The sequence below is a fragment of the Phalacrocorax carbo genome, chromosome 3 (assembly GCF_963921805.1).
Source record: "Phalacrocorax carbo chromosome 3, bPhaCar2.1, whole genome shotgun sequence".
In the NCBI taxonomy this organism is placed as follows: domain Eukaryota; kingdom Metazoa; phylum Chordata; class Aves; order Suliformes; family Phalacrocoracidae; genus Phalacrocorax; species Phalacrocorax carbo.
Genome location: NC_087515.1, coordinates 111,874,635 through 111,890,607, shown reverse-complemented (window position 1 = coordinate 111,890,607; position 15,973 = coordinate 111,874,635). Strand labels below are relative to the sequence as shown.

The following is a 15,973-nucleotide window of genomic DNA, read 5'->3' as shown; positions in this document are numbered from 1 at the left end:
GGAGGGAGAAGAAAAAAGAGAGGCAATACTCCATGGGAACATCTCAGGATTAACTGCTTTTGTATGTTTCCAAACACTTTGTCAATAGCATCCCCCCTTCTGTAATAAATTCCTTCTCCAGTTCCTTTCACACTGTTTACAGGCAGATTACTTAGAGGTTTACAATATACACTCAAATAAGATTTTCCAAGTTACAAGAATTATTCACTTCAGGTAATTTTATTCTTTATGTTCTCTACATATTTGAATTTTTACTTGGTAAAGTCATAACAGAATGCATAAGTATTAAAAAAAAAAACAAGAACACAACACAAATCAAAGGCAGTGAACAGTTGGTCCCCAAAGAATAAAGCAAGCAATCAGTTCAATAAACACACTTGATTTATTTTGTATAAAAAGGGTTAAGTTTACAACTAAACTTTTATAAAAAGTTTAGCATGATTAAGTATATCATTACACTTTTTGCAGAAATGTAAATTTCTGCCACTATACAAGAAAACTCTAATTAAAGAGTTCACAAGGTTTCACTCATATATATATTTATATATAAATATATACACAGCATTCAGTCCTAGGTTTGTGTCAAAAAGGTAATTTCTGACCACAGACTTTCCTAAAATACTGAACACTGGATCCTTCTGGTACTCACGCTCCACCTTTGGAAAAAAAGGCAAAGTCTGCTTTAAAATGGGCAACTCCTTGTGAGATTTTTGTTTCGCTCCCCACGTTGGGAATAGTATATAAAGGAAGCCTTCCAACTAGGGAAAGGGTATTTAAGAGTCTCTTCATAAATAACTAAGTTCAGTCCAAGTTGAAGAACGGGGTGGGGATAAAGATCATTCTTGGTTTTTCTTCTTTATTAATTTTAAAAGGTCCTTTTTAGTTAGATGTGGATTTTCCCCTCCAGATACAGCTGAAAAATAAATTCAGCACCTCAAAAAAAATCCTGTAGACATTTTCTTGTGCAAAAAAACCTCATCAGTGGAACACCTGCAAGAGATTGAAAAGAGACATATTTAGGAGAATGCTAACAGGGCAGAGATCCGGACAGACTGGCGCCAGAGAGGAAGCCACAGTTTGAACATTTAACCAAACACTCAGAGATTGGGCAAACCCTGGCGTCCAGATGCAACACATACACGCTCACACACTCGCTCTCAAGAGCGCAAATTGAACATTAAAATAACATACACTCAAGGGAAAGGGTAGAAGGGGGATTCTGAGTCCAATCTCGGTTTAGATCTCCGTAACTGCAATGCTCAGAGGCGCCAGCCTGCCTCTTACAGCAATTATTTGATTAAAAGCAGTCACTTAACCGATAGCACAGACAATCCCACATCACAGAATTAAGGAATTGTGCCAAGATTCCCAACTTAATCAGTCACTTTGGCCCAGGAAGTTAAGACTCCCAAGAAGAGATAACGAGAGAATTTGCATTAAGCAGCAAGTACTATCAGACTAGCCTGTGCTGCTTAATGAACCTTAGCAACGAAATACACTTTGGACTGTAGAACTGTTGCCGGTCTAGTTCCCTACTGATCACAAGGGCATCTCCTAACCAACTTTTCGGACGGATGTTCAGAAGCGACCACCACGCCTCCCGCTCCCCACAGGAGGCACTTTTACCTGAAGTTTGCGAACAAGGAGCACCGCACTCACCGTTCGATTCAGCCACAAAGTGCTTTGCTGTCGCTCGACATGAGCTCTGAGGGGAACTCGGACGCCTGCGAGGAGAAAACAGCACAGAGGTGAGGGCGAGGCGCCCGGGACGGGGCGGGGGGCCGCTGCCCAGGGCCACGCGGGGCTCCACGCGGGGCTTCACGCGTGGGACGCCCGCCGCCAGCACGAAGGACACCCCTAACGCCGCCCTAACCCCCCCCCCCCTCCCGGGTCAGCGGCGAGCTCGGGGATTACCTGTAGCGAGAGGATGCTGATGTCTGTGTTTAGGGTGGTCAGAGGAGTTCTGGAGGAGGGGTTCTGGCCGGGTCTCTGGTGGTGCAGGCTGACGATGCTGGGGTGCGAGTCCAAGGCGATCTGCAGGTCCAGGATGTAGTCGATAACGTGCTGCAGGATTTCCATCTTGCTGACTTTCTTGTTCTGCGGGATGCTGGGCACCAGCTCCTTCAGCTTGGAGTAGCAGTCGTTCATGTTGTATAGCAGGCTCATGGGGTCATCCACGGGGGTTTTGCTCCGGGAGATGCCCAGGTTGTGCTCCGAGAGACCGCTTTTCCTGACGGACCGCACCGGGCTGAAGGCTTTCATGCTGGGAGGCGGGCGGGGAGAGCCGGTTCCAGCGGATGGACGGAACGAGGGACGGACGGCGGGGGAGGCCGGGAGCGCTAGCACTGCCCTCCCGCTCTGGGCGCTGCCGGAGCTCGGTCTGAGGCGCGAGGCTGCGCCGTCTCCTCTTATACCGCCGCCGCTGAGCCCAGCCCGCGCTCGCCACCATTGGCCGCCGCCGGCACGTCCATCACCCCGGGGCGCCCCCTCACTGGTGGGGCGGGCAGCGCGGGCCTTCCGCCCGGAGAGCCAATCCCGGGAGGGGGCGTGGCCGCGCCTCACAGCTGAGGGGAGTAAATACCGGCCGTCCCGCTGGCGCCCGTCCCGCCGCTGAGGCGAGGGACCTGCGGTCCTCGGGGGTGGGTAGTGACTGGAGCGCCATTGTTGCCCTCCTTCCTTCCCTCTGCGGCGGTGGGCATCGTCCCCTGCCGCCGTTCCCCTTCTCTGTAAGGGCCCGGAGCGCCGCGTGAGGTGGGGGTGAGCGCGTGACAGCGGTGAGGGCTGGCGGCAGCGGGCGGAGTGGGGCGGCCGGTAACGCCGGAGCCGAGAGGGCTGACGGCGGGGTCACCCCCACCCCCACCCAAAGTCACCGTGAAATTCGGGGTGTCGAGCGGGTTTTGAAAGCGACCCTCTGAAAATACGGCAGCGTAAATCAGGGGTTGGGTGGGCAGTGGGGGACTGCCGGCTGCAGATGGAAGCAGGAGATAGAAGCGTCAGGAATAAAGATGATTAAACCTGTAAAACTAAGGGCAGCTCTCTGTCCTGGGGAGAACAGGGCGCCGAGAGCCCTGACGGAGCCCGGCGTTCGCTTGCTGCTCCGGGAGGACAGGGCTGTTTTAGATGATGCTATTAATTGGAAATCATTAAGCAAACGTGCATACTGGAAGTACATTTACATGTATTACCCTTGAAACGCTGCTCGTCTGCACCCCATCAGTGCTTGTGACACGGCACCGTCATTAATTATGCGTAGATTGTTTCTGGTGACAAATGCAAATACTACACGCTGTACTTTTTGCAGCTTTTGGTTGCAGCCAATGAAACATCTTCCAGAAACATTCCAGAGGAAAAAAGCTGGGGAGGTTTTTGTTTTGTTTTGTTTAGCGGGAGTAATGACTCTAGATTAATTTTTTTTTTTTGAAGTTGAGCTCCATTGTATTTTTGTAGATTTTGCCTATAATAACGGCCGTGTAACGTACCGGCGTAGCTTTCACCCCTCATTTCTCGCACTACCTGAGGAAAGTTAAACTTACAAAAGCGTAGACTTGTGTATATACATATATAAATGATAACGTAGGGAATTCTACACAAAACGCGGCAATTCCGTTAACAAGCACCCAGATGCTTAAAGCGAGTTGTCGCTCTCTGCAAGCACACCCGTAGTAACGGCATACGGCCATAAAATCAGTCATAACTATTAAAAGCCGGCAAAGACTGGCCGTCTCTGCGCTGGTGTGGCAGAGCCCCGCTGAAGGGGTCGGGGCTGGGGGGACCCTCGGGCGCGGGCGTTATGCCCGGGGTGGCCGGGCCGGCGGCGGGGCTGCTCTGCGGCCGGACACTGGCGTGCCTGTCACCGCCGGCTGTTCGCCCGGGGCCGTTCTCCGGGGTGGGTGGGCTGTAGGCGGTGCTGGGGCTGACAGGAACAGCGAGTCACTCGCTTTGAAAGGCGGAGGGTGAAAGTGAATCTCGGCGTTCCGTCGGATCGGAAGGCAGAGGCATTGTTCAAGTGCAGTTAGAGTAAATAATAATAATAATAAAAAACACCCCGTCGATTAACGACCCGATTAGAATCGCCGCTCAGTCCTTCACATCACTAAAACCTCGATTTCAAGCTTATCCGGCGCTCGATGTGCGGCCACAAGCTTCAGCTCTTCGCTGTGCTTCTGTCTCACGAATGCACCGGGGGAAGGAATTTTGACCCTATTTTTGGTACAACAGTAGCCGCCGTGAAGAGCGCTGTTCGTGCTCTTCCCGTCGCTATTTGTCGCTCCTGGGCGGTAACACCGAGCCGCGGCAGCTCCGCCGGCCGTGGCGGGCCCCCTGCGCAGCCGACCCCGCCTCGCCGCCCCACGGGCTCCGCACGCTCTTGGGGAGCGCGTTAAAACTGGTTCTTCCCTCTGTCCCCTCAGAGGGCCGCCACGGGCCCCTCCTGCGCGGGGAGCGCGCCGTTCCCGACCTTGCGTTCCCTCAGTTCTGCTCTTCGGCCGCCCGGCCCCGCGAGCACCCCCAGCCGCTGCCCAGCGCGTCCCACGGGGGCGTCCCCGCAGCTCCCTTAGCCGGCGGGCTCCGGGGGGGGGACACCCCCTGAAATGGCGGCGGCCGCTTCCCGGCCCCTCGCCCCCCTCCTTCCCGTGCGGCGGTGGGTGCCCCGGGGTCCCCCCACCGCTGCCCCCCCCCCTCCCCCCGGTCCCCGCCCCGCGCGCGGGGCCGGCCCGGACCGCGCGGCGCCAGCCCCGTGACATCAGCCCCCCGCACCGCCCCCCCGCCCGCGCCGCCCGGGCCCGGCGGCGCCGCTAAGGCGGCTGCCATGGCGACCGGGGCTGCGCCCGCCGCCGCCACGGCGGAGGGAGGGCGGGCGGGAGGGCGGCGGCCCGGCCCCGCTTCCCCCTCCCGGGCGCACCTGCAGCGGGGGCCGCCGCCGGACGCCCCGCCATGCCGCGGGGGGTGGGGTGGGTCAGAAAGGGGAGAGAAAAGAGGGAAACGGGCAAAACCGGGCGGGGCGGGGGGGGAGGGAGGTGTCGGCGCAGCTCACCCCCCGCGGGGCCAAGGCACGCTGCTGTGCGGGTGGCAGGAGGGGGGCGTCTCTACCCTGCCGCCCCCCCTCCCCAAAAAATATTTTCCGTGGAGAAGCGGACGCTTTTTCGCACGGCTGCCCGTCCCTCCGAGCCCAGCCCCGGGGCTCTCGGTGCCCCCGGTGCCTGTGACCAGGCGAAGTGGCTGCGCACCCCCCCGCCCCGTCCCATGCCTCTAATGAAATTTATTTATCTAAAACATCTAGTAATAACCTAAATGGTTTTAATTGCCGCGTATTTAAGCCATCAAACCACACTTTTTAAAAAAAAAATCTGTTAAAATTGGCCCGTTTCCAAGTCATTGACACCATCCAACCTATCCAAGCGGGGTGTTCAAATCTGTTTTGGTACTGGAGTTTTCAATGTACCAGGTGAAATATCTCGCTAAACCCGGCTGCTTTTAACTACCCGGCGTCTTTTGTTTGCCTCACGTTTCCCATTCATTCAAAGACAGAACTTTTAAAAGTTTGGGGTTTGGCTTTTTTTTTTTTTTTTCTTTTGAGCGGGAGGGAGAGGGTAATGCATGCAAAATATTTAGTTACAACTTCTGCGAAAGGCACCGATCTGTAACGGCATTTTCTACTTTCACAAAGGATTTTCCTGTTACTTTTGTTCCGGTCACAAAATTAAAAAAAAAAAAAAAAAAAGGCGAAAGAAAAAAAAACTTGGGGGAGAGATAAGGTCTGGAAAACAATCTGGAATTGCCAGGCTGTTGGTGGGAGCTCTGCGGGGCTGGCGTCAGGAAGTCTGCGCCGCCTTCTATTACTGTTGATCCAGCTTTGTGCAGCTGCACTCAGTACAATTAGCTTGTAGAAACAATCCTGCTGTAGGCAGCCTCTTCCCTTCAAAGTGCTTTTCTATACTGATCCCCTCACATCATGATGCTGGAAATCAAGTCACAAGCCGACCACTGTTTGGCCAACATAATCTGTGGGAATTCATTAACCTCCATCCCAGAGATGCAACAAGAGATTGTTTGTCCAGAACTAAACTTACAGCTTAATATGATGTAGCCCATACAGGAAAAAACCTGTGTCCCCATTTCTTTTTCTTTTTTTTCTTTTTTTTTTTTTTTGTCCATAACAAGAAACACATTGTGCAGCTTTTTCTCTCTCTTTTTTTTTTTTTTTCTTCAGGGGGTGGGGAATGTAGCTGAAACCAGGCATGAGCCGGCTCCTGCTAAAACTTTGCCATCAAACTGTTTTTTGGTTCATCGGGCTGCAGTTTCCATAGAAGCAACTTATCCCCGCGATCATCTTGTTGGGTGCACTTTGCAAGCTCATTTCCCGTCTGAGTTTGCTCTGCTGCTCTCAGATGCTGCAGCTGACACATTTCCTCCCCGTGCACTTTGCACCCACCTCATCCTTGCCCAGATGCTCAGGGCTGATTGTGCCTAAAAGGGGGTTTCATCGCACTCTGCAGCTGCCTTGGGGGAAGGGATTTTGTTTTTTCTTAATTTTATTTTATTTCTACTTTCCCCTGCGTCAGTGCTCAGCTCCGTGCCACGCAAGCAGCAGGCCCTCCTTGTTCTTGTTCCCCCAGTCCCCAGCGCTTCGGTGCCCGCTCGCTGGGACGCGGCTGCGGCCACAAGCCCTCTGCCACGCGCCCGTCGCGTGCTGCTGCGTGTGACCGCTGCCGGTGGCTCGGCTGGCCCTGGCCCGGTCCCGGTGGAGCGGAGCTGCCGGTGGGCCGCCGCTGCTGCGTACCACCGGCTGGGAAGCGGGGCCCTGGTGCGCCCCATCTGTGCGGGCAGCGCCGGAGCAGCGGCAGGGTGACACCTCTCTGCTCCTGCTCCCGGGGCTATTTGTGAACAACCGTGCTGCTGGAAGCGTGAGTCCTGCTTCCCGGCACCCCCGTGCCGCCCGTGGCAGGGCTCTTCACGCCCTGCCGGCAGCACCTCTCAGGGCAGCAGGGCTGGCGTCACTGCTTCCCCTCACTTCCAGGTACCTCAGTCGGCCGGGAGGATGCGCGGGCGCTTGCTTCCACCCACCCCGCTCTGAACACCTCTGTGTTCTTCTTCAAGGAACATATGGATGCACCTTCTCCGAGTCCTGTTTCCGAACTCCATTCTTTTCTGGGCCGGATTTCCAAATGCCACGGATCTGCCAACTCTAAGATCTCGTTTCCTTCCCCCCCACCCCGCCATGCTTTTGAATAATGTTGCTTTTGTACAGTGTCATTCTCTTCATCCCCCCTTCTGAACATCCCTCATCTGCTGCTGTTGTATTCCCAAGCTGCATGCTATTTAGGACTTGGGAAGTACTGTGGTGAAACACGCATATTTTCTCCTTTTTCCTAGACATCTGCTTTTTGGCCAAAAGCATTGGACTACAAGATGGACCAGCCTTTGCTCTGATTCAGTTTTGACACGTGTATTGTTTTGTGATCACACTCCCAAATTCTGCTCTTCTGCAGGAATGCCGTTCACTCAAGCTGTATTTTCTAGCACCACCCTGCAAAGACGGGTGTTTCTACACAAGTTGTGTGGTTTTGCTGGGACATTTAAATCAAGTCCCAATTCAGACACTTCAGTTCTAATGTTTTCTTCTGTTTTGTAGGGTTTCTCATTTCTGTAAGTAGGACCAGTGCCCTGAAGGCATTTCTGCGTAAGCTGCCACCTGCAAAGGGCTATTGCTTACCTGATGCTACTTGAAGAAAACTGCCATGAAATCTTTCTGAAAGCAGTGTCTCTCTGGCATAGTAAGTGCTGCTGGTGCGAGGTGTATTAAATCCATGTATTAACTCTTACCTCTTTACTCAAAAGCAAATACGTTTCTTTTTCAAAATCTTCAACTATTTTACTAATGTAACATCTTTGTTTTAATTAGGTTACATAGCATGTCTTCTAGAAGTGCTTTTCGTGAACCAGTTAGGTGGCTCCCTAACTTCTGTGGTTGTGCTAAAATCTGGGATCAAACAAGTTCCCTTCTTGGCGCATGGCTTACATAGCAGATGGTTTTCATCTACCGTACCTTTCCTAGTGATACCTTTAAATTAGTATATGTCTAAAATGTTGCAAATTTTGCACTCCCCAACAATTCCCTGGAAAACCCATTTAGAACAGCAAAGGGAGAGGGGCCAGGCAGGAGGTTAGTGACAGTACCTCGCATGCACTAGGAAATAAAAAAAATGGGCTTATTCTTTCTTTTGTAAATTATCTGGCTGGCTGGTCCAGCTGCCCTCGGCCTCTCTCTTTGGCCTAACTGGTTTTGAGGTACAGGCCTCTGGGAATAAGATCACAAACTGCTTGGCTTAATTTCATTGGAAAAAAGGAGGGATTTGGAAATTGGATTGGTGGGAGAAGATTTTGAAAATCTGTTCCAGGTATGGCTTTAAACACTCCACCCCCCCTTCAAATTGTAAAATTATAATCAAGTGTAGATGTGTTTGTACAGTATGCTCTGTGTGTTTGTTCTTGCTCAGTAATAACGTGTCATGAACGTGGAGGAGAAACGGAGTCTGTACTGCGACTGTCATCTAATTGTTGGTGAATGTATAATCTCGCCTTCCTGCTCACTCCAGGCAGAATACCTCAGTTACATGATGGAAAGCCTTGTAGTATTAAGCAGGCTGTACTAATTTAGTGCTTTCCCAAAGCTGTTGTGACTGATTATGTTAGGACAGGACCCACAGCATTCTCAGTCCTTTTAAACTAATGTATAGAGCAAAATTTTCTGTGGTTGGGAGAGCCTAATTTGACTCAGGGTTTGGATACTGAAAGTGCAGCTTAGCAAAATGTGTGTGCCACATCCCAAATGCAAGTGCACCCTCAAGAGTCCTGCTGAACTATGTGAGTTCCAGTGAGGTTTCCTAGGCTGTTAAAACTTTGCTTCTTTATAGGCACAGAATGAGCGTTATCTAGGTTAAACTGACTTACTTAGTGACAGTCGCCTGCATAAATCCACCTGGGAATCACAAAATAGGTATGTGTCTAAATCTCTTGAGAGGCCTGGTCCAGGAGGTGTGCTCAGATCATGCTTAAATGCACATTGACAGCATGGAGCTTAGCACAAAGCACAGCAGCTGTAGCTGCCGGAAAGTTCAGGGGGAGAGAAAGAAAAGAACTGCTGCTTTTTTATAAGCAATTTTTCTCAGGAGAGCACTTGCCCTGGAAGGGAGACACTCACATTCAGTGTTCTCCTCATCAGAACTCCCTCCTGCTCACAAAGCACCCTTAACGACCAAAGATAAAGCTAAGGTGGAGGACACACACCCATCCTGTTCAAGCTTGCCAGGGTAAAGAAACAGATGCAAATTTAAAAGGGCCAGAGGGGTTATAAGCAAGAGGGAGCCTCACACCATAGCTCAGGGGTAGAGGCATCTCCTGGATGGCAAGAAGCCTGAACGCTGGGCTGGGCTGGGCTGGGCTGGGCATGGCATACTCACCCATTCTTGAGGGTGAGGTTCATCTCACCTTATCTTAGCTATTCAGAGGTTTGGTGTTTTGTTTCTCTGCAGTCAATGGGAAAAGAGAACAAGAGACACCTGCAGAGCATGATTCATTCAGTGCCTGTTCAACACCTCTCTCTGGATGGGACAAATCTTCTCGCAGAGGGCCGTTACTCCCCATCAATTCTGGGCAGAAGCTAGACAACCAGTTTCGACCAGAAGCCTGACTTATAGATGCCAAGTGAGGTGAATTCCGCTGTAGATGACTAATTTTTCTCATTCATAATACCTGATTTTAGCCTTTAAAAATTGGGCATGTAATCAAAGTTCATCATTTGAGTTCTGTCTCTGTACCATGGTTATTCCTTCTGTTGGAAGGCTGGAGATGGATAGCTGGGGTCAATTGTCCTCAGATGATGTGAGTCTTTCCCAGAGCCTGTAGAGCCTAAAGGTTGTGTGGGCCCCTAGTTTGTACTCGTGAATCCTGGCACTGGATGTCTGAAAGTTAAGTGTGGAACTATTAAATGTCATTATGCAAACTTATTTTGTGGATGGTCTAAGTGACTAGAGGAACTACATACTATTTTTAAGAGGAGAGCCAGCTGCATAAAAATAAGCATAAAAATGTCTGAAGGTACAAAGAGCCTACAACTGGGATTTTCAGAAAGCTGAAAGGCTCTTTATTTAAATCAGTGACAGTTAAGTAGTTGGGAAAATATCACTAAGTGTATATTGCATTTTACGCACTTGCGTACTCTGAAAAATCTGTCTATAAATTCTAAAACTGGAGGTTGGACGCCTTTAAAAATGTTACCTTTGATCCTAGCCCTGAAGAGGTAAGCATGTAATTTTCAGTTTTGAAAAGCTATAGTTTTTCGTTCCTGATAATGTGGAGTAATGCTGAAGTGTACTACAGGATAAATCCGAAATATGTACCTCCTTGTTTCATCAGAGATCAGCAAAAGGTCACCCAGCCTTCTTATCAGATTTCAGGAGTGCAAGTGGTTTTTTGTGCTAGTCTAAGTTTGGTGCACATTCATTCTTTGCAAATGGATGATTGCAGGAAAAGACAAGCTATGTGTTTTTATAATTTCTGTCAAAGGTCATCAAAGGGTTATGTCCAGTCATTTTGCAAAACTTATATTGTAGAGGCAGTGGTGGACAGTAAGTGTCCAGTTTGGGAAAATTACAGTCATGTGTTCTCCTGATGGGTTTTTAGCTACAAATATAATTGGAGATGATTCCACCACATTGTTCATGTCAATTGCTCCATAAGGCAGAATGCCTTCAACTGTAACAAAACACACGCTTGAGAAACCCTTCTACTTTTATCAAAATACCGAAATTGTATGTGCACCCACGATGTTTGAATTTGGCAACATAAAAGTAATTGGGAATGGACTCAAAATTAAATTACTTAAGGTCTCAAGCTATTGTTTCCAGCAGATACAAGAGGTCTGAAAACATCAAAAGGATGCACAAACTTCTTAGAAAATTCTGGGCCAGAAAGAAACAGCTGGTTTATACCTAGCTGAAGATCTCAGTTGTTCTCTGTTGAACAGTTGGAATTTGGACTTCTTGCAGTTTCATAATTTGCTGCTTTCTCACTTGGCTTTGGTTTCACTTCAGTAGCAATAGTGTTGTGTTCCTTATTTTCTTTCACAGCTCTACAGGTTTCTTTGATCTGGAGATGGGATTCACCTCACTTGACTTAAGGCAGGTGCCTGGTTGATGCCTAGGTATAAGCCCATCTTTCAAGACTCCGTTTACAGACAATTGAGAAAATTGTTGCTTCTGTGCTGGCTTATTTCTTCCTAATAGTCTAAAAGACTCTGACTCTACCCTGATACTCCCTTGACTTCTGAGTCCAGCTGTCTTTAGCCCAGCCAGCATATGGTTTAACGAGACACCCTGGTCTTGATGTGGATGGTCTATGCCAGGGTTGGCTCTCAGACTTTCTTGACAATTCTCCAAATTCTTTTTTGTGTGACTTGAGACATTTTAATTAAAACAGTTGACAGCAGCGAGAAAATGTGCAGTGACTAATATACTTTCACCAAGAAGTTGTTCTGCCTGTGGTCTTGTGGAGTACTGGGGATTTACAGGCCACAGTGTGTAACCTCTAGGCTAGATGCTTGTAGCTGTAAGGTTTGTGCATTCCTGTGCCATACTTCAGCCTGTTTTTAGCTGTGATCATCTTCGATTGCAGGATTGTTCATTTGCGGCATAGATGCGACTTACATAGTGAGGGTGGTTGCTTTCCGTGGGAGCCCTGCCTCAGTTATTGCAGAAGGTATGCAAAGGGTTGTGAAAGAGGCAAGACGCTCCCATAAAACAGCTGAGTTCTGCTGTGGAGGACTTAATTCAATCCATGCCTCTGCCGCAAATTGTTTTCTGTGAGATGATGGACAAGTCATTTAAAGCAGACTTTTGTCAGGAGACTGTCTACCAAATGGGAAGTTAATGGGAGCTGTTCTTAAATATCTGAAGCGTAATGGAAATACCAAGCACTCTGAAGTAACAGGTCCCCTCAATCACAAGCTCAGCAGCCAAACTAAAGTTATTAACCAGTACGTTTTCTGGTCAGCAGCTTCACAAATGACCATTGGTTTAAAGTCAACAGCTTTTTTTTTTTTTTCTCATTTAAAAGGGAATATCCCTTCTGAGGGTAGGACAGAGTATATTCTAGTAAGTGTGGGAAATGATTCTGTGTGGCAGAGGTTCATTGTAATAAGGGACATTCCAGTCTCCTTTCCAGTAAGCTTTTCGGGGCCCATAGGATGCTTTTAGCTCCTGCTCTCCATCTGGGAACTCAGAAGGTGGTGCAGAGCCAGTAAGGTGACTGTCAGGGACCAGGTGATGCTGATGGAGAGGGGGAGAAGAAAGACAATGCTGGGTTGTATGGCTTGAGCATGATGGGGCTAGAGGACCAGGGACAGTACCAGTCACACCTGGGTGAGGACTTGGAGCTGGAACAAGGAAGTCTAAGGATTAAAGCAGAACAGAGGAGTGGGAGAATTCAAGTTTCAGATCTCTATTCATTGCTTTAGGTTTCTTTCATTTGAAATGACAAGCCAAAATAAGCAATACAGTCCAGAAAGTGAATGCTTCTGAAGACGTTTCCTGTATTTCTGTCTCCTGTTGTAGACAAGACAACTTGTGAAGTAAACTGCAGTGATTTTAGCCCGAGCTAGATAAATTTTCTAGCTTATGGGAGCTATAGGTTCAAACTGATCCAATGAGGTCCTTTTAATGCTTATATAAGAGACATCCGAGAAATGGTGATTTGGGGCATTCACCTGGTGCAATGATTTTGATTTCTGAGTTGCAGCCTGAACTGGGAAGAATGGGATATGAAGCCTTGGGTTTTGACAGGCCTTTTAAACATCAGACCGCTTCTCTGAGAAAGTATTCAGGAGAATACTCTTGGTTTTCTTCTGAAGCATAATAGTAAGACTGCTGAAATCCTCAAAAGCTTCACAAAATGGGAAAATAATTCTTCCTGTATCTGTTCAGTATTATTTGAGGTACATGATTTTTTCCATAGGATCCAGCATCACTTTAAAGGCATATCTGATGTTAAAATTCCAATGAATATTTGGTCGTATTTGACTAAATTTGAAGAAATTATTTAATACAGAGTGGCCATGTTCTGCTTCAATGGTTTTGTCTTTTTTTTTTTTTTTTTAATGTGAGCTTCTGCTTTATTTTCAATAGTGTTTGTATAGATTCTGTCAAGGAAAACCAAATGCCATGGGAAAGTTTTAGGTAATTTTTTGTTGTCTGGGTGTTTTTTGCTGTAATGCAGATGTTCCTTTTTTAAATCTGGCAAAGGCATTGCCATTTGGGGTAAAGATACTTTCTGCTCTGTGCTGAGAGCAGCGACACACCTTGCAGATTGTCTTCGGGAGCAATCTGCAGTACGCCAATTGCTCTCTTTTCTGCTATTTTGGTAGTGTTTTGTGGAGTTAAGCGCATGTGTATAAGCTGCAAATGTACATTCCTGTATAGAATAAGCAGGCTGTCTGTGTGGATCAGCTGTTACGGGGGTGGCTGTGGGTAAGACATGAAACCGGCCATGGAAACTCCTTTGATGGAGACTCAGTAGTCTTGATGCTTTATGCACATGGGGCCTGATGCAAAGCCAGTGAAACCCAGGAAGACTCTTCCTGTCAGCTTCACCGCTTCGGATCCAGCTTCAGGTGTGTTTGTGAATGTATGTGAGGGATATAGTTGGTATTTGGCTAGTATAGCAGTTGCCCGTGAGAGTGGAGAGGGAATTTGTTTCACTGCTGTGGGTTGGCAAGTGAATTTTATCTGAAGCTTTTCACTTGCACATAGCCAGCCTGCTCAGGTTCTAAATAGATTCTGCCCTCAGACTGTAAAGAACAAGATAATCACTTTATGTTATGTACTTGAGAGCTAAATTATTTTAAAAGTCTGAAATTAGCAGATGAGGAGGAATTTATTTGCCAAATACATTCAGAAGCAGCTTGGGAAGCCTGTCAGAGCCCAGCTTTAACTGCTTAACTAGTGGCTGTTCAACTTAATAGCTCTCAAGAATACTTGCAGTATGAGGGAGACCAACAAAATCTCAGGACTCACGAGATTTTCTTCCAGTCAAAAAATGCCATCAATTCACAAACCAGATAGTTGAAGAGGAAAACTTGCACCTACAGCGACTAACCTCACATTACATCCTCTGTGCTCCAGGCAAAAAAGAACCTTGCTCTTTTTTGGGGGTCTGTTTATCCATTCTTCCCAGCTCTATTAACTTAGCGCATTGCTGAACATGACCTTTGGTCTGCTAGCAATGCTGCCTTTACCATGCGTTAGTCGTTTTCCCACCCAGATATCTTCATGCTTTCCTGCATCCTCTCCTCCATGCATGGAACAAAGGTCTAGAAAATTCTCTCCAGCTGTTCTCCTTCAAATCACTCCTTAGATGCGCTTCGACCCTGATGCCTCTGGAGCATTGATGGTAATAGCTAGGCAGAGTGGAAGTTAAATTGTTTTCTAGGCAGCCTACATGAAAACATCCTCACATGATTTCTGCTGTGGTTTTACTATCAACCCCTTTCCTCCTGGGGAAGACAAGGCCATAATGCTGTTCTAGTAATCGCCAGCTGCCATTGGAAGCTGACGTAGATAAAAGCAGATCTCAGCTCCACTGGTTGTTACCTTCTCTCTCCTTCAGTCACAACTCTACCAGTTTGCTTTTCAGCCACCATGCTTCTTTCATTCTTCATGACTCTTGCACATCTGTGAATTTAGCTCTCTTGCCTCCTTGAGGGATCAATGCAGAGTCCACCCTTTCAGAATATGTTAACACATCTTGGCTCCAAGCATCAAAGGTCTGTTTTTGGCAGGGGGTGGCTTTCTTGCACATGGAGCCACAGATCTTAACCCTTTAGTGTGGCAGAAGGCTTTCTTCCCAGTTGCTATTCCTTCCCTAACTGTGTGTGGAAGGGGCAGCATCCTGGCTAATCAGAGCTTCAGACAGGCAATTCTTCAAATTGTTTTAGGGTTTTTAATTAAACTGTAGGCTCCAGCTTCATGTGGCAGAGAGCCAGTATCAGTCATCTGACAATAGCCTTCACCATCTACCAACAATAAGGGAATTCCTCAGCGTATGCTCCAGAGGCTTCTGAAATGCTGTGAACGGGTGAAATTGCTGTTTGCAAAGCACCCTGCAACATTCAGCCTTGCAGGTCTGCTGATTTTTAAATTATATAAACAAAACCCTATAAGCCCCACATAGCACAAAGATACTGACTTCTGTTTATACTGTCCGGATCACAGATGCTGAGCATGAATGCATGAACAGTCCTTTTGTATGCTGTTTGACACTTTCTGCGGCTGTCTGTGCTGTTTTTTAATGTACAGAATCCCTGATTCTCCACTGCCTTGCACCCTGTCTATTCATTCTCACCCCTGCGAAGTGAGGGTAAAACACTATCAAAACAAAATGGTACCATTTTGCATGTTTTCCACTCAGTTTGTACAGGTGTAAATGACTACAGAAAGAACAGGGCAGAGCAGAACCTGACCCGCAGTCTGTCTCTCAGTGCGTCAGGGGTCTTGAAGTGGGGGGATGACAGAACAAACACAAGCTGTTACCTTGCCATTTTTGCTAATGTTTTAAAATCAGGCAGCTTGCGAGAATGACAGATGCAAAAGTTAGGCAGTACTTAGTTCCTGTAGTCCTCACGTGATGTGTTCTCCTAGAGCAATAAAAGTGTTACCCGTGGCATGGATAGGTGCTTGTGATAGCTGGTATGGGAGCAGAGTTGTCAGAGAGTCATCTTCCCGAGTTGTTTTGCTGTTGCATTTAGAACTGGAGAAAGAAAAATCCTTTGTTCTTTCTGCTGCCTTTTTTTTTTTTTTTACATTACCTTAGCTTTTCTAAACCACCGTAATGGAGAGTGAGCTCTTCAAGCTGTGTTAAGCCTGCTGCTTTATCTTCTGGGTCCTGGACATGAACAGCGCTCAATATTTTAATTCTTTACAAA

General features: G+C 47.9%; 1 protein-coding gene and 1 long non-coding RNA gene across 15 annotated transcripts in view; one reads left to right on the top strand and one right to left on the bottom strand.

Annotated features, from left to right (window-relative positions):
* Window positions 1-200: 200 nt before the first annotated feature.
* On the bottom strand, window positions 201-2,394 carry ID2 (inhibitor of DNA binding 2). The gene is made up of 3 exons (XM_064448001.1): window positions 1,915-2,394; window positions 1,660-1,724; window positions 201-990 (listed from the first exon to the last, which is right to left on the bottom strand). Exons 1-2 carry the CDS (start codon window positions 2,260-2,262, stop codon window positions 1,668-1,670), a joined length of 405 nt encoding a protein of 134 aa, XP_064304071.1. The 5' UTR covers window positions 2,263-2,394; the 3' UTR covers window positions 201-990; window positions 1,660-1,667.
* Window positions 1,662-15,973, top strand: part of LOC135312670 (uncharacterized) — a 94,808-nt gene continuing 80,496 nt past the window's right edge. For 10 of the 14 annotated variants that reach the window (XR_010372348.1, XR_010372344.1, XR_010372350.1 and 7 more), the window contains exons 1-3: window positions 4,999-7,015; window positions 7,631-7,772; window positions 9,531-9,707. This is a non-coding gene — a long non-coding RNA (uncharacterized LOC135312670). Of the gene's footprint in view, window positions 1,749-2,569; window positions 2,752-4,998; window positions 7,016-7,630; window positions 7,773-9,530; window positions 9,708-15,973 lie in introns of those variants that run through there. The other 4 variants (XR_010372347.1, XR_010372346.1, XR_010372345.1 and 1 more) reach the window with 4 other exon arrangements.

What these genes read in the sequence shown, in the direction of transcription:
- ID2 (XM_064448001.1), bottom strand. Translation starts at nt 2,262, where the DNA reads ATGAAAGCCTTCAGCCCGGTGCGGTCCGTCAGGAAAAGCGGTCTCTCG. An exon ending in TCAGCATCCTCTCGCTACAG is followed by an intron (nt 1,725 to 1,914) that starts GTAATCCCCGAG and finishes TTCTCCTCGCAG; the next exon opens with GCGTCCGAGTTCCCCTCAGA.